Source organism: Callospermophilus lateralis, chromosome 6 (assembly GCF_048772815.1).
Source record: "Callospermophilus lateralis isolate mCalLat2 chromosome 6, mCalLat2.hap1, whole genome shotgun sequence".
NCBI lineage: Eukaryota > Metazoa > Chordata > Mammalia > Rodentia > Sciuridae > Callospermophilus > Callospermophilus lateralis.
The window spans coordinates 15,293,285-15,315,747 of record NC_135310.1 but is presented as its reverse complement, the minus strand read 5'-3'; the positions used below and the strand labels follow the sequence as shown (position 1 = coordinate 15,315,747).

Genomic DNA, 22,463 nt, shown 5'->3' with positions numbered 1-22,463 from the left:
ACTGCTTCTTCCCTTGGCCAGGATGAGCTAGAGTATTGTCTAGCTTTTTACCCTAGAGCAGTGTTTGGCCATCAACCATCAAAGATGTTTTTCATTTCTATCACAGTGTTTTTACATTTCTAGCATTTGCTTTTGATTTTTTCTTAGAGTTTTCATCTTTTTTGCTTCTGTTACCTATATGTTCTTGTAGGTTGTCTACCTTTTCTATTAGAGCCCTTGATTTCACATTCAATTCATCAACAATTCTTTTTTTTTAAGAGAGAGAGAGAGAGAGAGAGAGAATTTTAATATTTATTTTTTAGTTATTGGCAGACACAGCATCTTTGTTTTGTATGTGGTGCTGAGGATCGAACCCCGGCTGCACTCATGCCAGGCGAGCACGCTACCTCTTGAGCCACATCCCCAGCCCAACAATTCTTATTGACTTTACCTCTAATATCTATCTTGCATTCAGACACTTCTCATCCTCTTTTTTATCACACAAAATATAAGCTCCTGTTATCTGTTATCTAGTCAACTGCTGTGGTTTCCTAACTTATTCTGCAGTGCTTATTTGAGGCTATAAGTTCTCCCTAGGGGGTACCAGAATAATCTTTTAAAAATATGAATTCTATCATGTCACTCGACTTAAAAGAATGCCTTCTCATCTCTCGGAATACAATGCACAGTCAGTTCTCACCGAATCTCCTGGGTTCTGGAGGACGGGCCCCCTCACCTTACTTCTTCCTTGCTTCGTCTACTGTAACAATAACCTTCCTGATCTCTGCCTTTTCCTTGAACAATTTGGGTGCATTTTCTTCCAACTATGGGCATGCTGGTCCTTCTTCCACAGCAGAATTGACTGTCCTATCCACTGTGCTTTGGTTTCTAAACCTATGTACTCTCTGGTCTAAATGCACTTTCCACACATTGTTTTTCCTCCTGACGTTTATCATTACTGTTTAATGTTTATCTTCATCACAAAAATAATGGTAGTGTGAGGGTGGGAATTTTGTCTTTTTACCCTAGAGCAGTGTCTGGCTATAAGTAATTTGTATGAATTAATGAATGAATAAAATTAATTTATCTAATTTTAAATAAATTTATTTAAAATGCACTGTTTATGTAAGCATGCATACATTTTACATAAGTGATATATGATACCCTTTCAAAGCTTAGAGGTTTTTAACTATTCTCAACTGATTGTAACACACTGGAAAAATCGTGGTGAAGATTTTTTTTACAGAAAATTTTAATAAGAGATAGGTGTCAATTTTAGCCCATCTGCTTCATTTGGGGAAAAATGATCTATTTTAATATGTCTGATATTCAAACCTTGGGATTTACTAGTAGGCAAATAATTTGCCTAAATAAAAACTTCAATGAAAAAATTGGAAAATAACTTCTAAAAAATTTCTGGACTAGGATTTATATAATGTAGACTATGTACTGAGAAATGTTGTAGGTAATATTTCTGGGAATTACAGAATCATGATTATATGCATGGTGGACCAATAGATGTACTGTTTTATATGAAAGTTTGTCCTCCAGGGATTCTAGGATCTCAACTGTAAACACAAAAACCACAGGATACAACTAGTTATTTTGATTAACAATGCTTGTAGGTTTTTACAAATTGTACCAATCAGTATTTTCGGAGACAGCTGTGGCATGGTATTTAATTGTGTGGGCCCTGCAATCAGTCTTCCCGGGTTCAAGCTCCAGTTCTGCATCCAGTTTTCTTGGCAATAGGAAGAGATACTGTATAGGACCTATCTTACATTGTGTCTCTGAAAATTAAATTGCATAATATAGGCCAAGAGCTTAGATGAATGCCTGGTATATAATAACGACTCAATAAATCTTAGCAATTATTATTATTATTGATTGCATTATTATTGATTACAAGCACTACAAACTGGCTCTCACTTGTCTCACTTGAGACAATTTTGTGACAAAAGAAATTATTGAGACAATTTGATTCAATGCGAGGACTGAAATATCAGGCTTAGGGAACAGTTGTGAGCAAGAGAAGCAGGGAGCCATTGCCTTTGCCAGTGGAGCAGTGCTGCCTCCATTCTTGGGCACCAGATCCACCACTGGACAGCAAATGGAATTGTCCTAGGCCCTGGCTGCACAGCCTTAGGGGGAAGCAGGCTGTGGGTGGAGCCCAGGCCACTGACTTTCTCCCTAGAGTCTGGAGCCACAGAAAGCAGTAATTGTGGCTTTTGCAGTGAAAGGCAGATTCTGACATCTACTAATTCACAAACTAGGAAATTTGCCAAATATAGAAAGACAATTGAGGTGCCAGGAAAACAAAAATTAAGAAATGTCTATTACTACAATTAGTTAATGAAATTACCCATTTCAAAAATGTTTCAACAATGCCCTAAAAACAACAGTTCAGTTTGAAGTACCAAACAAAAGGTTCAAAACTGGTCCTCAGTCTTTCTAAGTTCTCTGTCTTTAGGTGTTCTGTAGTGATTCTAAACTTCTAGAAAACTGAAGACTCTTACCTGGGATCTATTCAAACCCAGTACATTTTGTCATGTAGATCTTGCCTGACACGAACCTGAAAGGTCATTTCAACTTGCCTTGGGAACCTGCTTCTACACAGGGAATAGATTATCCCCTTGAATGAAGAGAGCTACATTCACAGGGTTAAACTGGAGGAACAAGCAAAGTGCTGCATGTCTCTGGAGAGATGCTGCTTCTGGGGTCTTGGGGGCTGTGCTGCCTCCCCAAGTTCCAGTACAGAAAGCTAAATAGCAAACGTGTCTTCAGACCACTGTAACCTGGATCGGAGAGGATCATCAGATAAACCAAGGTGAAAATAGTTCTCATGGTTGGCAGCTGGGGAGAACAGGAATTGCAGCTGGGAAGCAATGAGCCATAGTGTAAAGAAATGGAGAAGCAGGGTGAAGGAGCTAAGCCTCCTGACTTGCTATTGGGAAGAAGCATGGAGTTAGTGGGAGAGGAAAGAGTCTTTGCTTACTGAAAATGAACTCTCCTTTTCCTCCCTCTAACTTTTCTCACTTGGGCTTGAAATCCTTTTTGTTCATTACACTTTACAGAAGAGGAAAAGAAAATCCCAATAAGATCCATGCTGGTAAAACTCTAGAAGAAGAAATGGAGGATTTCAAGCAGGAAGTTGGTTAATAGAGAAGAGATGAGAGTAAGGGATTTTGTTAAATCTAATGATCAAAATAATTATTGGGAATCTCTGCCAAGATGGAATAGCAGGTACTAGATTACCCACCACCAGAAACATAAAGCAAATAAAACCTACAAAAAAATTACACACACACACACACACACACACACACACACACACACACGCTGTCTTTAAAAACCAAGCAGAGCATGACAGTGTCTCTTGAGAAAGGGAAACTAATAAGGAGACCCCCAAGATGGCTCCAGGTTCCTTTCTTGGGGGGAAGGTCCAGGACACAAAAGTGAGGAGGAACTCGGGTATAACTAAAATGGGACAGCAGCACCCTGAAGGGCCCAGGGAAGGAAAGCAACGGAACAAAGAAGATGGAGCCCACTGTGCTGGAATGGGGTCTAAGTCTGACCACAGATGAAATGGGACCCTAAGTTGTTGAGGTTGAATAAGAAAGGGATAGAAAGAGAACAGGGGGGTAATGTTGCAAAGCATTATAAAAAGGAGACACAGGCCCAGTCTTGCTTCTACCCAAATGGAAGGTTTATGAAGGGGATTTGTAAAGCTACGTTTCAAAGGTACTTTATTTAGACTCTTTGTGAAAATTCATGAGTTTTAATTTAGAGTTTGGGTTTATTATTAATTAATGACTTTTAAAACTGAAAATAAACAAGTAAGTCTTAAAATAACTTCTTCCCCTAATTCCAAACAATATGCACAGACAAACACACATACACACGCAAAGAACACACAGCTGCTTTGGACAAATGGAGGGATGGGGTGGCTAGAAACCCCAGGAACTCCACCTCAGATACCCTGTGGAACTGCCCAGAGTCTTCCAAGTGTGGTTGAAGAGTTCCAGCTTACTGCCAAGGCACTCAATGAAAGTCTTACGTACCCAGTAGCTAGATGACATGGGTGTACAATGGAGATGAACAAATCCCTAGTGAAGGTAGGCAGGGTGACCAATTAGGAGCTACTTTATTGATCTGGGCAAGGGGATGAGGATATGAAGTAGCATGGCGTGTTAATGAGCTTTGTGTTACTATAATAAAATTCCTCAGGTAATCAATTTATAGAGAAAAAGAGTTATTTTGGCTTAGGGTTTCAGAGGTTTCCATCTGTGTTTGATTTGCTCTGTTGCTTTTGGGCCTCTGGCAAGGCAGCACACCAGGGTTGGAGCTCATGATGCAGAAAACTGCTCTCTTCTTGGCAGCTGGGAAGCAAAGAGAGAGGAAGAGCCCAGAGTCCTAATATCCCCTTCAAGGACACACCTCCAGTGACCTCACTTCCTGCCTTTAGGCCCTGCTTCTTAAAGGTTCTGCCATATCCCTGTAACCAACAGGCTGGGGACCAAGCCTTTAACACCTTGGCTTTGGGAGACATTTATTCAGCCAGAGCAAATGATGGCAGTGAAGAGAAAGGAAGGGACCAAAGCAAGAGGCATGTGTGGAAATGCTGTGTGTGTTATGGTGATTCTTTGGATGTGAGGAGAAAGAATGTTGAATAGTGTTAAATAAACTAGATAATTCCTAGTTCCTTGACCTGACACACTTTGGGGATGTGATTATATTATTAATAACAATAATCTAAAATTACATAATTTGAAGATACAATGTAATGGTTCGATAGGGGCTTTATGATCAGTCATATTGTGGTACAGAATCAGATGTACCTTGGTTAAAATTCCTGTGCTGACCTTGGTAGGACCTTGGGCATGATAGTCAATATATTTGCTGTTAAATGGGGTCATAACAATATTTACTTTATAGAATTCATCTTAAGTATTTGAAGGGACACCATTAGAATTGATGAAGGGGAATATCTCTAGAGCAGTTTTATTAGTTCTTTATTTAATTTTTAACTAATCAATACTTCTGTTTTCTTCAACATGTTAAATTAAAAAGCTTTTAGTGTATTTCTTTGTCTGGCTCTTTAAAACCTCACGAGAAATGTGAAATCATTGAGAAACAAAGGAAAAGTGATTATGCAAATGCATGAAATACTTCATAATACATTGAAGTAGTTGTAGGAAACTGGAAAAATTACTATACTGGTGTTATACTCGTTTTTTTTAAGAGGTATTGGTTATTAAGAGGAAAAAAATCATTTCAATAAAAGAAAAATTTAAAATTAGAATGCATTAGAAGTGAAAAATCCAGTGAATTCTATTATTAATGAATATTCAGATAGTATATTAACTTTTGAGATTCAATGGCCAAAGAATTTAAAATGTTAAAAAAAATGATTAAGCCAAGTTTAAAATAATTAGACATGCTCTTTAAAAATGCCTCAGGCAATTTGCTCATTAGGACAGATCTTTTTCCTTTTAGGGTTAGGACGGACTTTTAAGCAAGAGAGATATCTTGATCCCCTTTCCCTGGGGATCATGCCCAGAGTGCCTTCAGCTGATGACTGATGTTTGAATCCCAGGCAGGCTTGCAGAGATCCTTGGGGCCTGCCTCCCCTCCAGAGTACCCCAGCCACCTTCCTCTCCCTTTCATGCTCACCCTGATTGCCTATGTTAGTAAATTCTCTCAAATTCATGCTTCCTATGGTGGATTAGAATTACTGGGGTCCACAGTGAGTGCTACTAAGTAGAGACACTTTCCTTGGCCTAAGTCCTGACAATAGTTGATGAGGATATCAGAGATGCCTAACCCCAAGGAGACAAAAATTAATCTGGTTGGCGTTTCACACTCATGATGGGTTTGACAGATGAAAGAGGCTTTCATTTCTCAGTCACTTATGTAAAATCCATGGACCTGGTTAGGAAAGTCATCGAATAAGAGAAAGATAAAGAAATCTGCTTAGGTGCAAGTGTTATCTAATCAGCGGCACAACTTGAGAGCTAATAACATGTACCTTAGCCTCTCCAGTGCCTCACATCTTGTGCTGATAAATATATTGCTCAATCATTCTGAAAATATTTTAATGTACTGGATGGAAGTGTAGTGCATCTCGTATGTACAATCTTATGAGCCACAGTGCTATTGGCTACCAATAAAGTTTCTGACTCTCAAGAAGCTGTCTGTTTATTATTTGCATAATCTACATTTTTTCCCCCTTGCCTCTGCTTCATGCTCATTGTTTAGTCTTTTAGCTTTTTCCTGATAGTGAAAAAAAGGTAGGCCAAGAGGATGAGCTTATGTTGTCTCTCTACAGATAATTCTGGAGGAATTGGGAGAGAGCAGAGAATGAGTTTTTTAGTTTTGTCTTTGGCTTTTAAGTATCCATGCCTTTCCTGTGCTCCACCCCTCTTTATAACTAAGAACTGACCTTACACTCCTCAGAGACATAACAGCCCACAGTCATGGTTCTGATCTTCAGTTCTCACGACACATAGGGTAAAATAGGAATAGAAGTTGCATTATTTTTCACCTTCTTTCATTTAATTCTAGTTGTACTTGTTTTAACTGCTGCAAAATAGTTGTGCAGTGTTATCACCAGCAATGTACACATTATGACTTGCAAGTAGAACAGGTTTCCTTTCTCATTGAACAATACCCTGGGATCCTCTCACAGACAGTTGGCCGCATAATATGTAGAAGCGTCTCTTTTTATTTTCTTTGTATAATTGTGGGAACTTTGATATTTGAAAAGTATAGTACATTTGGGGTAAATTAGAAAAAATATTCATTAATGCTCATTGAATTTACCTTTCCCTCTTTGACTCTTTGATGGTTTTCCAAATAATCAGCCTCTCTTCATCTCTCCAGTTGTGTTTCCCTCTTCCACCTCTCCAACCTGTGGCCATTTTTGTCGTATGTTCAATAACCTGAATTGTGTGTGAAACTCAAGTGGGTGTGCTGGCTCAAGTCATTGCTTTAAATAGCGCTATGACTAAACCATCAGAACAGTCTACTTCCAAATTCCTCTAAGATGAGAAATTTCATGATTTGACACAGACATTCCTGTAAGGTTTTCATTTAGCCTATTCTTGGAAAATGCCAGTGGCCCACCTCATTTCTTCTTATGGTGGCAGTTTCTGACTCGGTTGTCCCTCTGACTGTTGCTCATGCTCCTGGTCCTCCCCTGCAGCCAACTCTCCGGGGTTGCTCCACACTGCTTCTGTTTCAGCCATTGGGCTGGTAAGCAGGTAGTTAGTTGAATCATGCCACGCAAGATTGCCCCTCTGAGGGTGGTGCTTGAACTTCCTCTAAGCCTTTTCTCCAGGCTCACTCCTCCTTGTTCCTTCCTGGTTCTCCATGTGACCTCAGTTCAGGTCTCCTTGACATTCTAATTAACTCTAATCTGAATAGATCTTTCTTTACTATGTGGCATCTGGCACTGAGCATGCTTCTGGGGTGCTCTAATGAGCTGGGAGCAGAGGGGGAGCACCATCACCCTTCATCCAGATGTGGGCGCATCTGGCAGTGAGGCGGCAGAAGGGCCCGATTCTGCACAATGACTGGTCGTATGCTGTTGTTCTTGTCTGACTTGGTTTACTTCTTGGTGTTCTTACACTTATCAACTTTGTACCTATGATAATAGCTAAAATTCAAAATCTCTGTTTAACTGAAAAGCAAAACAAAACCACCTCTTTAAAGAGCCATGACCTGGAATCAAAGAGAAATGATCATGGATGAGCCATGAACCTAAGTGCAGTTTTCTAACATTTACAAGATTATTGTGAGGACTAATTAGTTACAATGTGTTACAGCATAATGTATGTAAAACACTTAAAACAAATAGTGCCCAATGTGTATTTGCAATAATAATAAAATTTATGGTTATGATAACTTATTCTAAGAGCTCTGATAAATGCTCATTTTAATACTGAGCAATAGAAAAGGTGGGTGGCTTCTCTTAGTTTTAAAAATGACATCTAATATACCTTTAGACCTACAAGAATAAAAGTTATATATTAAACACTTTACAACCACATATTTGTCAAAATCCCTTGAAAAACTAAATTAAAAAAAACAAAGCTCTCATAGTCACTCATTTGTTGTGGAGTGATAGAGAAAGATGATATATTATAGCATTTATTTCTCATGTCTTTTTTTTTAAAGAGAGAGTGAGAGAGGAGAGAGAGAGAATTTTAATATTTATTTTTTAGTTATTGGCGGATACAACATCTCTGTTTGTATATGGTGCTGAGGATCGAACCCGGGCCGCACGCATGCCAGGCGAGCGTGCTACCGCTTGAGCCACATCCCCAGCCCTATTTCTCATGTCTTTAATAGTAAAAATAGTTGTATTAACTTTTTATCAAATGATAATTTTCTACATATAAATCGAAAACTGCTGCTATCTGACAAATTTTGGAGAGATTAACTTTCTTTGAAAATACAGAAGCTTGTGTGAAATTTTTTCTTTTAAAAATATTTGTTTTTGCTGATAACATTGTTAGCAGCACAGCCTGGCCTTTTTCAGGCAAGATACTGAGCCAAACCCTTAAAGAATCACAGCAGAAAATTGAATTCTCCCTTTCTCCCCTCTTCCATGATGTAGTTAGTAAGAACCCAGCTGGGTAAACCTTTGGGGGAGAAAAAACTACTTTGAATTACTTAGAACTTTTAATTCCTAGGTACTTTATTTTTTATAGCTATTGTAAATGAGATTGCTTTTTAAAATTCTTTTTTAGATGATTCATTATCAACTTAGAGGAATGCAACTGATTTTTGTATGTTGACTGTGTATCCTGAAACTTTGTTGAATTCACTTAATAGTTCTAATAGTTTTTTTGGTGAAGTCTTTCTGATTTTCAGTGTATAAGATTATAACTGTAAAGGGACAATTTGACTTCCATTTTTCCAATTTGGATGCCATTTATTTATTTCTTTTTCTTGAATGCTCTGGCTAGAATTTCCAGTACTAGGTTGAATAAAAGGGGTGAAAGTGGCCATCCTTTTCTTGTTCCTCTTAGAAAATTTCAGCTTTCTCCTCTTCACTATTATGTGAGTTGTGGGGTTATTGTATTTGATCTTTACTATACTGAGGTATGCATACCTTCTGAACCTAATTTGTTCAGTTTTTATCATGTACGGATATTGAATTTTATTCAATGCTTTGCCTCTACTGAGCTGATCATATGGACTTTTGTCCTTTATTCTGTTGATATGATGTCTCACATTTATTGATTTGCATATGTTGAACCATTCTTGCATCCCTGGGATGAATCCCACTTGATCATGGTGAATAATTCTTTTGATATGTTGTTAGATTTGGTTTACTAGTATTTTGTTGAGAATTTTTTCATGAATGTTATTCAAGGAAATGTATGTAGTTTTCTTTATTCATGTTCTTGTCTAGTTTTGGTCTCAGGATAATTCTGACCTTGTAAAAAGAGTTTGGAAGAGGGGCTGGGGCTGTAGCTCAGTGGTAGCACACTTACCTGGTATGTATGAGGCACTGGGTTCGATTCTCAGCACCACATGTACATAAGTAAATAAACAAATATCAACTATTGAAAAATATTTTTAAAAATTAAAAAAAAGAGTTTGTAAGAGTTCCTTCCACCACTTATTTTTTTTTTTTTTTGGAATAACTGAAAAAGAATTGGTTCTTCCTTAAAGGTTTGGATGTACTGCATCAGTGAAGCTGTTTGATTCTAGGTTTTTTTTTTTTTTTGATGGGAGACTAATCCAGTCTTGCTGTGGTTGGTCTGTACACATTTTCTATTTCTTCATGATTCAGCCTTGGTAAGGTATATGTGTCAGGAATTTTTCCATTTTTCTCTAGGTTATCAAATTTGTTGGCTTTTGGTTGTTCATGATAGTCTTCAATGATCCTTTTCAATTCTGTGGTATAAATTGTGATATCAGAGATTTTTCATCTCTGATTTTGAGTCATTTTTTTAGTCTAAAAGTGTCATTTTTGTTTATGCTTGCAAAAATCAACCCTTAATTTTGTTAATTTTTTCATATTGTTGTTTTCATTTCTCTTTCATTTATTTGGTCTGACTTTTATTAGTTTTTTCTTCTGCCAACTTTGGGTTTGGTTTGTTTGTATTTTCTTTTTAGTTCCTTGAGATGCAACAGGCTATTTATTTGAGAACTTTCTGCTTTTTTGATGTAAAAGAAAGTCAACATTCCCATGAGCCTATGTGCAAAAATTCTCAACAAAATAGTAGCTAACCAAACTCAACAACACATAAAAATGTTATTCACCATCATCAAGTGGGATTCGTCTTAGGGATGCAAGAAGGGCTCAATATATACAAGTCCATCAGTTTTCCTCTAAGTTTCCTATACCTCCTAGGTTTTGGTATGTTGTATTTCCATTATCATCTATTTCAAGAAAATTGTATATTTTCTTCTTAATTCTTTCACTGACCCATTGGTAATTTGGGTCAGTTTAAGTTCCATGTATTTCTAAGTTTTTCTTGTTACTGATTTCTAGCTTTATTGCATCGTGATTAGATAAGATACTTGATATGGCCTACCGTATAATCTCTGCTGGAGAATGTTTTTGTGCTGCTGAGAAGAATGCATATCCTTCAGCTGTTGGATAGAATATTCTGTAATTACTGGTCCATTTGATTTCTGGTGCAGTTTAACTCTGCTGTTTCTTTGTTGATTTTCTGTCTAGATGATATGTCCACTGCTGAAAATGAGATATTAAAGTTCCCTGCTATTATTGTGCTGGAGTATATCTCTCCCTTTAGGTCTATTAATATTTGCTTTATATATTTGGGTGCTCTGATATTGGGTGCATATGTATTTAGAATTGTCATTTACAATCTTGCTGAATTGATCCCTTCATCATTCTACAATGACTTTCCTTGTTGCGCTTTAATACTTTTGATTTAAAATCTGTATCTAAATATCTAAACTATCTATCGTACTCAAAATAAGTATAACTAATTCTGCTTTCTTTTGGATTCTAGTTGCACAGAATTTATTTCCCTGTCCCTTCACTTTCAGTCTATACATGTCCTTAGAATGAAGTATTTCTTGCAAATAGTGACTAGTTTGGCCTTGTTTTTAAATCCATTAAGTTATTCTGTGTCTTTTAATTAGAGAATTTAATCCACTTGCATTTAAGGTAATTATTGATAGGTTAGGTCTTATTACTACTGCCTTCCTTCCTTCCTTCCTTCCTTCCTTCCTTCCTTCCTTCCTTCCTTCCTTCCTTCCTTTTGATTGAACTCAGGGCGCTTAATCACTGCGCCACATCCCCAGCCCTGTTTTGTATCTTAGTTAGAGGCAGGTTCTCACTGAGTTGCTTAGTGCCTCACCATTGCTGAGGCTGGCTTTGAACTTGTGATCCTTCTGTCTCTGCCTCCTGAGCTGCTGGGATTACAGGTGTGCACTACCACTCCTGGCTCTTTGTTTCCTTTATGACCTTCCTTCCTTCCTTTCTGTTTGATTTTTATAAATGAATCTTTCTCAGTGAAATTTGTTTTTCTGATGAATTACTGAATTGTTTCTCTGTATTTTTTTGCAGTTCATTGTGTTTTTCTTAAATAGCTACTTTGAATCTCTGAGTGTTCTTACATGTTGGTTGCTTTATGATCAGTTTCTGGCATCCATTTTCTTTTCTTCTTCTTCCTTTTTTTTTTTTTTTTTAAGTGCTGAGGATAGTACCTGAGGCTCCACACATGCCAGGCAAGCAGTCTTTCACTGAATCATGCCCCAGCCCTTCTGGTGTCTTATTTTGTCTATTAGGTGATGTTTTGATTTTCTGCAATTTGTTAATGCTTATTAGTATGTGTGATGTCATATGCATATTAAAGGATTAGGTATTATTCCAGTTTTTATAATTTGTCTTTGTGCCCTTCTTTCCAGAAATTGTAACTTATTTTCTCTAAGCCTGCGGTCACCGTCACTATTTCAGCAGTAGATGGTACCCTAAGTCCTGAGGTGCCATCAGTGTACAGTGGTGTGTAGTCACTGTTTCAGCACTAGAGGGTGCCCCCAAACTCTAGTTTGTCATAAATCTGCCATTGTGTTGTTGAAGATGGCCGAGGGATATATCTGAAAGGGTAGTCCTTCTCTATAAGCCTCCTTGTCAACTATCCAGATGCCTTGTCCATGGTCAGGGATCTGTAGTCAGGCATCATAGAATTTTGCCTGGCACAGCCCTCACAGTGGAGGGTCCAGAAACAACTAGTGCCTATCTCCATCTTCATTCTGCAATGGACAGTAACTCTCTCCATGTTGTGCTGCCTGGGATTGTAGAAAGGATGGGCAGTCCCACGGACACCATGGCTGCTTCAGTGCCAGTTCGTATCAGAAGCCAATAGTCCACTGATACCAGTGCATCATGAGGCAGGACCGAGGCCCTTCCTGGCACGACCTGCCTATTGATGTGTTTTCTTTGTGGCCCAAGACCCCTGCAGCTGATTGGATGTGAAGTGGGCTAAAATTTAGCAAGGCTGTCCTACTGGGCCCACAAGTCTCTGCCTGGTGAAGGGCACATACACAGGCTTTGTCTGAGTCAAAGACTGGGGGTAGGGGCTATGGCATTATTCCCAGTACTGAATGTCACTGTGGTACACCTGGTACTTGGTTTCGTGTCTAAGGTCTATATTCCTCTCTCAAGTGGGAGGTGTCCTTCTCTACATTGTGCTGCTCAGAGTTGAAAGAAGGGTAATGTGAGCAATTCTTTCCTTGTTGCCTTTAAAGAATCTTTCTTACTTGTATGCTAAAAGCAGGTACTGTGATCTCCCATAGCTCTTGGGAAGGTACTTTCATGCGAGAATAGTTCTTGAATTGATGTTTCTGTTGAGATTCAATCTTTGGAGGCTCTTATCTCACTATCTTACCCTGCCCCTTCATTATTAAAATATTCTTTTAATTTACTATTTAAAAGAATATTCATGCAGAAGAAATGTTTGAAGTTAAACTATATTTCAAGAATAGTTTTTTTATTATAATTCTTTTGTTTTACAGCATCTGCTTTATACACACACACACACACACACACACACACACACAGATCTGGTGTGTCACAGCCAGCTTGTACTGGCTCAGAAAAGCCTACTGTTATTTACAAGTGTTTTATAAGAATATTGATGTTAGACAAGTGACTTGAAATTAGTTTCAGTGGCAGTATTTATATCATGAAAATTGGCAAATGCTACAAATCAATTCCTTTTTCTTCCCCCTTATGGAGAGTTGATTGCTAAATGCTTACTAGTTTGTTTGTCCCCCATGTATTTATTGAAATAAAATAAAGTGCTGTTTGCTTTGAAAATGGTGTTTATATGAAAATGTACTTGGGAACAAATTAGTTAATTTTTTTTCCCCCTGCATTTTCAGGGATACGGAAAGACCGAAGAGGAGGAAGAATGTTGAAACACAAGCGTCAGAGAGATGATGGGGAAGGCAGGAACGAAATAGGACCCTCTGGAGAAATGAGAGCTGCCAACCTTTGGCCGAGCCCCCTCATTATTAAACACACTAAGAAGAACAGCCCTGCCTTGTCCTTGACAGCTGATCAGATGGTCAGTGCCTTGCTGGACGCTGAGCCCCCCATAATCTACTCTGAGTACGATCCTACCAGACCCTTCAGCGAGGCCTCCATGATGGGCTTGCTGACCAACCTGGCAGACAGGGAGCTGGTTCACATGATCAACTGGGCCAAGAGGGTGCCAGGTAAGAATGCTAAGCTCAGCTTTTATTTTAAGAGTCTTTTTAAGAACTGATTGCAAATTCATGGGAGAGATAGTGGGAGGAAAAGAAACAATACTTGTTATCTCATTAGTTTCAAAGCTACATCAGAAATTTTCATATCAATACACTACAATTCTCCTAGAATTTAGGAAGTAGCATTTTAATATCAAAATCTAGAAGACTAAAATGCTTGATCTGACATAACTTATTTTTAAGCCATCTTATTTGTCAAAAAGATTTTGAGTAGACACCACATGATGAATGTATTACATATCATATGTGCATGCTGTCAGAAGTGCTTAATGCTACACAATCTATACAAGTTTTTAATATTGAGCACTATGACTCAAAATACCTCAATTACTAATAAATTATTTTCCTGAAAAATATTTTCTTTAAAGATTTGTCTGAACTAGAGACATAATCCTAATAGATTTATTCACTGAATGCCTATTATTTATCCAACTGACATATGCATAGTAGAAATGTAATTGAAAAATAAATTAGGGCATTGTCTCTGAGAAGAGCTTGTGGAAAGACCCAATGGTGGAAGTGACATTTCTACTGATTCTCTCAGAAATGGTATTTCCATAAAACTTGACTGTTGCTCCTGCTGTTTAGAGAAGAGCTCTAATTAGTAGGGAAACTAGATTCCTCCATGTCCCAACACATTCATTATGCATATCCGGAAGTTCGTACTAAGGCAAGAGGAAGTTAAATCTCTTTTGTGGGCTTATTGGTCAAATGAGTAGTGGATTTAGATAGAGATTTTCTCATATGGTTTCTCCTACCTATGAGGTGTGGAACTTTTTATGAAACTAAAATAATGTGAAGTTTTGTGCACACATTTCTAAGGTCACTGATATGTTATAGGTTGAGTAGACCTATGTCTGGCCTTAAAGAACCTTAGAGGTACTGCATATATCAAATTAATATATAAGCATGTGGTCCTTTGAATAAGAAGCCATCTGTATTGTGATTCATATTCCTTAGAGCACATCCAATACACTTAGGTAATGGTTAGGGTAGTGAAGATTGGCTTACAGGGAAGTCTGGGGATTAATGGGCAAATTTAGGTTTTCAGGGTAAGTCAACCTGGTAGACAAAAACTCCTAACCATTTTTGGAATTAAGAGTTTTATTGAAAAAAATATATATATATATATTAGCATTCTTATGTGAAGTAGACACATCATTCATAAATTGGAATCTGGATGTTATGGGGCTATAGGTTTTGCTTTATCTTTATATCTGTTAGTACCTTTAAAAATACTTTGGAAGAAGAGAAAAACAAACAAAAGAATAAAATACCAGTGGTCATACCTCTAAGAGCTAACTCTTGGTTGCTGTTTATTGTTCTGTAAAGATATATTTTCCCTTATGAAATTTTGGCAATATTACTATCTGAGTACTTCTCAACTCAAGTATGTACTTTTGATATTTATCTGTAGATTACCATTGTGGCATTTATTATAATTATAAAAATTTAAAATCATTTGAAACAACTGTAAGTTCAAACACAGTACTAGTGGATGAAGAATTCACGGTAATAATATTCTGAATTTAGGAATAAAATAGGGACTCTGTCAAGGAAAAGAAAATACTTTGTCCATGTTTAGCTATTTCATCATGAACTCAGTACTAGGCAAATTTATAATAATGAGGTATGTTAAAAAAACACACTGTAACTCCCTTATGTTAATTTAAAAGATCTAGATGACTCCAAAAATCCTTGAATCAAACTCTATTATTTGGTTATTTATTTTTAAAAAGAACTACACAGGCAAAAATGAAATTATATACAGTCATGTGCTACATAATGGTGTTTTGTTTAGCAAAGAACCACATGTATGATGGATTTTTTCCCATGTGATTTTATCAGCTAGTGATGGTGTAGCTGTTTGTGGAAGTACATTTTATGATGTTCACACATTATAAGATCACCTAATGATGCATTTCTCAGAATGTATCCCTGCCACTAAGTGACACGTGACTGTGGGGGGTTGTGCGCACGCGTGTGTGCGCCATTGGAATAGAGCTTTTATAAGTCAAAAGCCTATTGTCTGACCAAGCAGAATAAAAATAGTCATTGATTTTAAAAGAATGAAGAGTAAGAGAAGAAAAAGTTGTCCTGGAAGAATTCTGAAGGCAATTGTCAAGATTTTCATTAAAATTTGAGAAAGCCACATTTTAAAATGACTTTATATCAAATATTGTCAGTCATTTAAAAAAATAGTTTACACTAAGAATCAAATTCAGACAATGTTACATTTATATGGTAGTAATTTGAGAGTCATAATAATGGTAACTTTTTAAAGACAGGATAGGAAACATCACCAGCAAGCAGAATAGTGGGGAAGCCATTTCTAGAAATACCCAGAATAGTGGGGAAGCCATTTCTAGAAATACATCCTCAGAATGGCTATTAATAAAAGAAATTATGAACAGACCTCATTTTGAGTGATGAATTTCAATAAAGATAATCAAACTTTGGGCTACTTTAGTAGTTCTAGATGTATTTTTTTTTTTTTTTTTTTTTTTACTAATAGCAAATTGTCAGAATTTTCAAGTACTGGTCATTGTAAGTTGAAATTCCCTTTGTCTTAATATCTTGGCATATTTTGACTACATATCTTTATTAAGAATTAAGATGAGAAGAGTTTTAAGATAAAATACATCACACAATTTTGATAGTCAAGTTCCAACCTATAAAATACTTATATCAGGCCAGATTAAACATGACTTCAAGGATTTAATTTTCCCTTCACAATTTACAAACAAAGCCACAACAAGAATGTGAAAACCTGCCTACCCAGCTCTGAGAAGTGATGCTTTTCTATAATATATGCTATATGTCTGCGTTTTATTATCTAGCTCTAGAGGTTTTTCTCTTTATTATTTGATCTATTATTCTTCAATATGCATTTTATAGTCAACCATAATGGAGATTAACTTTAAAAAATATATTTTTAAATCTTATTACTGTTATCCTGTGCATAGTGAAACTAGTCAATAAATGAAACATCATTCAGCCTCATCACAAAGGGGGAAATATTACTACAAAGTTGTTATACTTCTGATATCTGCATCACTTTCAGGGACATGGATGAATGGTTGACTCTTAGTTTAAGTGTTAATGAAATACATTTGATTTTTTGTTTTTTGCTAGAAGCTTGAAAGGCAGCAGCAAAATTCACTTTGATTTATGAAAAATTAGGTCTTTTCCAAAATGCACCATAATTTTGTGTACCTCCAAAGCAATTTCATTCTTACAATTTGTACTCTAGTTTCTACCTATTGAATTGGGAATATCGATTTGGGATGGATACCCCAAGGCAGATTACCTTTTAAAAACTGATACCCAGAAACCGGATAGCCCTGCTGGGCACAGGTGTGAGGTTTCCAGGGAGTAGGCTAGAGGCCTGGCCAAGGGAGGAAGTAAAGGAGAAGTGGCTCTGGAGCCGGATTCCATGGGACTCATTCAACCTTAACCACTTCCTCATTCTTTTAGTGGCAAAGTATTACTTTTCTCCTTTCTTGCCCATCCCTCTCACACAATGCTAGAGTCTCTGCTTCCTTCTGGACTCTGACTCCTTACTTACATTCTCTTACTTCATCTTACTTCACATTCTCTCCTTGCTCACTTTTGGCCCCTGGGGTAGAGAATCCACTTTGTGGGGATGTGCCCCCCACCTGCTCCAAGCTCAGTGTTTCAGCAGTTTCTGTGTCATCTCTGACGGCATGATTGTCTCAGCCACCCCAGGGATTGAGGCTGCTGCTTCTCCTGAATTCCCCAGGAATTCAGCAATTAGCTTCCCTGGCTCTAAGCTCAGCCTCCTCACTCAAACCAGTAATGAACAGTGCTCAGGAAAGGCTTGAAGGAGCAAGTACACAAGTGAAAAGTAGCTTTTGCGATGCCTGATTTTGAGACATCTGAGCCCTGTTAGAGGTCAATACCCCTTCAACCCATTCTGTAAGGCTGTGGCGTTCCTTCGCCTCTCTTCTGAATCTACGGGATGTGCTGACATCTCTCTGGCAGCTGCCTTGGTGAGACTCCAAATTTCCATGCTTTCTTTTGTTAAAGGGCAGAGAGATGTCCAGAGAAAGGTGCAGACAGGAGCTCTTTAACAGGAGGACTTTAACAGGCTTCAGGTGTCTGCCAGCAGGTGAGTTCACTTAGTGAGTGTAACTGAAAACTTAAATGGGTAGGGACAAGAGGGCAGGGGGAGGGCACAGTTCCTCCATCTAGGAATTGGAAGCATCTAGTAGGAACATATTCTATTCTGGATGGTTCCTGTGGATTCCAGGGAGGAGGCAAAGCTACCCAGTACTCTTCTTCCCAACTACAACTAGACCAGTAGACCCTACTCTTGGGCGGCTGTGGTTCAACTGCTTCAACATGGCACAGCAATGAGGGAACTTGACATGGGAATATGGATGACATACTGTGACAGATGCATATGCTTAAGGGCAAGATTTGCTGTTTTGCAGCCATATCACTTTGCTACAATAAGAGTGTATTCGTTTTTCATCTCTGTGACCAAATTATCAGAGAAAACTAACTTAAAAGAGGAAAGATTTACTTTGACTCACAATTTCAGAGGATTCAGTCCATGGTTGGCTGGCTCCGTTGCTCTAGGCCTGAGATGAGGCAGAACATCATGGCAGAAGGGCATGGTGTAAGAAAGCTGCTCGCCTCGTGGCTGCTGGTGGGACAGGAGTGAGGGGAGACAAGATACGACATCCCTAAGGGCATTCCTTTAAGGACCTACTCTCTTCAACTAGGTCCCACCTCTTACAGTTTCTACCACCTTCCAATGGTCCATTCAGTTATCAATGGATTAATCCATTGATGAGGTCAGATTCCTCACCGTCTCATCCATAAGCCCCACCTCTGAACATTGCCTCACTCGGGACAAAACCTTTATTTTATTTTAACTTTTTCTGATGCATTGTAATTATACATAAAATGAGATTTGTTATGCTATATTCATACATGCCCATAACAATACTTGTTTAATCTCATTTCCCAATATGTTCTCTTTCCCTGCCCTTCTACTTCCCCTGATCCACTTTACTCTATTGATCTCCCTTTAATTATAGTCATTATTGTTTTAATTAGTGAATTATAGTTTTATACACACACATATGTAATATGTGGGATTCACTGTGGTATATGCATACATAGACCTACCATAATTTGCTAGATTTCATTCCTCAGTACTTCCTCATGTCCTCCCCTCCCTTTCAATCCCCTTCCTCTGTTCTTTTGGTCTTCTATTTTTGTGAGACCTCCTTCTTTTTTGTTTTTTATTATTCCCTTTTCCTCTCTCTCTCCCTCTCTAGCTTCCACATATGAAAGAAAACATTTAACTCTTGACTTTCTGAGTCTGTCTTATTTCATTTAGCATGATGTTTGTAGTTCCATCCATTTACCCACAAATGACATGATTTCATTCTTGTTTATGGCTGAGTAAAACTTCACATTTTGTTCATTCATTCGTCTGTTGATGGGCACCTGGGCTGGTTACATAACTTGGCTATTGTGAATTGCACTGTTATAAACACTGAGGTGCCTGTATTACTATACTATGCTGATTTTAGTTCTTTTGGATAAATACCAATGAGTGGGATAGCTAAGTAATTGGTGTTTCCAATCCAAGTCTTTTGAGGAATCTCCATGTTTCTTTCCAAAGTGGTTATACTAATTTGAATTCCCACCAACCACGTATAAGTGTACCTTTTCCCCGCATCCTTGCCAGCAATTATCATTCTTTGTGTTCTTGATGATTGCCATTCTAACCAGGATGAGATGAAATCTCAGTGTAGTTTTTCTTGATTTGCATTTTCCTGATTGCTAAGAATGTTGAACATTTTTTTCATGCATTTGTTGGTCATTTGTGTTTATTCTTTTGAGAAATGTTTATTAAGGACTTTTATACATTTATTGATTGGTATTAGATTTTTTGGAGTGTTTTTTGGGGGAGGATTAATATATTCTGGATATTAATCCTTGTCTGAAAGAGTTTTTTTTAATAAGATTTTCTCTTATTCTGTAGGCTGTATCTTTCTTTCTTGTTTCTTTTACTGTGCAGAAGTTTTTTAAATTTTTAAAATTTGTTTTAATTAGTTGTACATGACAGTAGAATGAATTTATGCACTTTGATATATCATACATAGATGGGATATAATTTCTCATTTTTCTGAGTGTACATGTTGTAGAGTCATGTTGGTCATGCAGTCACATATATACATACAGTAATAATGTCTGTTTCATTTGACTATCTTTCCTATCCCGACATCCCCTTCTCTCCCCTCCCATCACTTCCTTCTACCTAATCTAAGGTAACGCTGTTCTTCCCATATGCTCCCCACTTAGCATGATATTTCACTTAGCATGATATTCTCCAACTCCAACCATTTTCTGGCAAATTCCATAATTTTACTCTTCTTTAAAGCTGAGTAATAATCCATTGAGTATATATACCACATGTTCTTTACGCATTCATCTATTGAGGGACACCTAGGTTGGTTCCATAGTCTAGCTATTGTGAATTGAGCTGCTATAAGCATTTATGTGGCTGCATCATTATACTATGCTGATTTTAAGTCCTTTGGGTATAGATCAACAAGTGGGATAGCTGGATCAAATGGTGGTTTCATTCCCAATTTTCTGAAGAATCTTAATAAAGTGAGGAGAGAGCCTACAGATTGGGAGAATATCTTTACCAAGTGCACTTCCAATAAAGCATTAATCTCTAGGATATATAAAGAACTCAAAAAACTTAACACCAAAAAATCAAATAACCCAGTCAATAAATGGGATAAGGAACTGAACAGACACTTCCCAGAAGAAGAAATAGAATTGATCAACAAATAAATGAAAAATTGTTCAACATCTATGGCAATTAGAGAAATACAAATCAAAACTACTCTAAGATTTTACCTCACTCCTGTCAGAGTGGCAGTCATCAAGAATACAGGCAACGATAAATCTTGGCGAGGATGTGGGGAGAAAGGTACACTCACATATCGCTGCTGGGACTGCAAATGAGTGCAACCACTATGGACAGCAGTCTGGAGATTCCTCAGAAGCTTTTTAATTTTATGCTATTCCACTTATTGGTTCTTTTTTTTTTTTATTTCTTGACCTTTAGGGATCTTAGTAAGGAAGTCAGTGCCTGCGCTGACATGTTGGAGTTTTGATTCTATGTATTCTTCTAGTAGTTTCAGAGTTTCTGGTCTAATTCCTTGGTCTTTGATCTACTTCAAGGTGATTTGTGTGTGTGTGTGTGTGTGTGTGTGTGTGTGTGTGTGCAGGGTGAGATATAAGTATCTAGTTTCATTCTTCTGTTTAATGGATAACTAGTTTTCCCAGCATCATTTATCAAAAGCTCTATCTGCTCTCCAACATGGGTTTTTGGAGTCTTTATCAAGGATCAGATGACTGTATCTACGTGGATCTGTCTGTGTCTTCTGCTCTCCCTTGGTCCTCATGTCTTTTTTTATTCCAGTACCATGCCGTTTTTGCTAACAGAGCTCTGTAGTGTAATTTGAGGTTGAATATTGTGATGCCTCTAGCTTTGCTCTTCTCAGGGACCAACATGAGACTTTGGGGGACATTCCAGATCAAAACCATAACAAAGAGCCCCAGGACTGGGCTGGGATTGCCCTAGTGAGAACGGTGCAGCTGCTCTGGGCTCCAGTGTGCCGCTTCCCTGATAACCTTTCCCTGCTTCCCATGGCTCCAGCAAAAGCTCTGGGTGACACTCACAGAATGAAGCTCTTTGCTTGTTTTCTCTTTCATGTGAAACTTTGAAGCACTATCAATGTTTGAGGACCCGAAGCTAAAAAGCCTTTTAAAATCCCTTTTCTATTTTGAGAATATTTGAGAAACATGCCCCATCCTCCTCAGGGATCTGCTTCAGGAATTCTGGGTAGGGATTTGGGGCATCTGCATGTCTACCTCGAGCACAGTGGGCATGGTTGGTGGAGTGTACCCAGGACATACCATGAGGAGTGGTAACCTGATTCTGTCACTTTCTTGGGGGACTGGCAGAGAGAACATCAGCATCCATTAACTGTTTATGCACTTAAAAGATGTCACTTTGAAGTGGTTAATAGGTCAAAGTGCATCTTAAACCCTAATATCTCAGAATGTGACTTAGGAAGTAGTCTTTACAGTGGTAATCAAGATCAAATGAGTTCCCTCTGTGGATTCTAATCCCACACGACTGGTGTGCTTATTGAAATGGAAATTTGGACCCAGAACTAGACATGTGCAGAGGGAAGCTGAAGAAACACAGGGAGAAGATGATCACCCAACCAGAGTCCATGCACAAGCCGGGGAACACCAAAGTTTGCAGCAAACAGCAGAAGTTGGAGAGGCAAGTTGGACTCTCCGCTGGAGCATTCAGAGAGAGAGAGAGTGTGGCCCCACTGATACCTTGATTTTAGACTTTGCTTCCAGAACTGTGAAGCAATGCATTTCTGTTCTTTCAAAAGCCACATTGTTTTTGACACTTCATATGAAAACCTAAGAAAAATAATACAAAGTATATTAAATTTTTTTGTTTTGTTTTGCATTTTTTTGAGGCAGGAAAAAAAAGTCAGGAGTTATTTATACCAAGAGGAATGTTTGGCTCATCTAGGGCAAGTGTGGTTAATCAATTACTCCTGTGTATTCTCTTCAGTGACGGTGCAAGTGGTTTACCTAACTTCTGGCTTTGAAACTGAGTTAGCACTGTAACTGTTCCA

The 22,463-nt window shown here is 37.9% G+C and overlaps 1 protein-coding gene across 4 annotated transcripts in view; it reads left to right on the top strand.

Moving 5' to 3' along the window:
• The window catches only part of Esr1 (estrogen receptor 1), a 379,003-nt gene that overhangs the window by 224,643 nt on the left and 131,897 nt on the right, over positions 1-22,463 (top strand). For all 4 annotated transcript variants that reach the window (XM_076858124.2, XM_076858121.2, XM_076858123.2 and 1 more), the window contains one exon: positions 13,354-13,689. In XM_076858124.2, the coding sequence (XP_076714239.2) occupies positions 13,354-13,689 (336 nt within the window). The remainder of the gene's footprint in view (positions 1-13,353; positions 13,690-22,463) is intronic.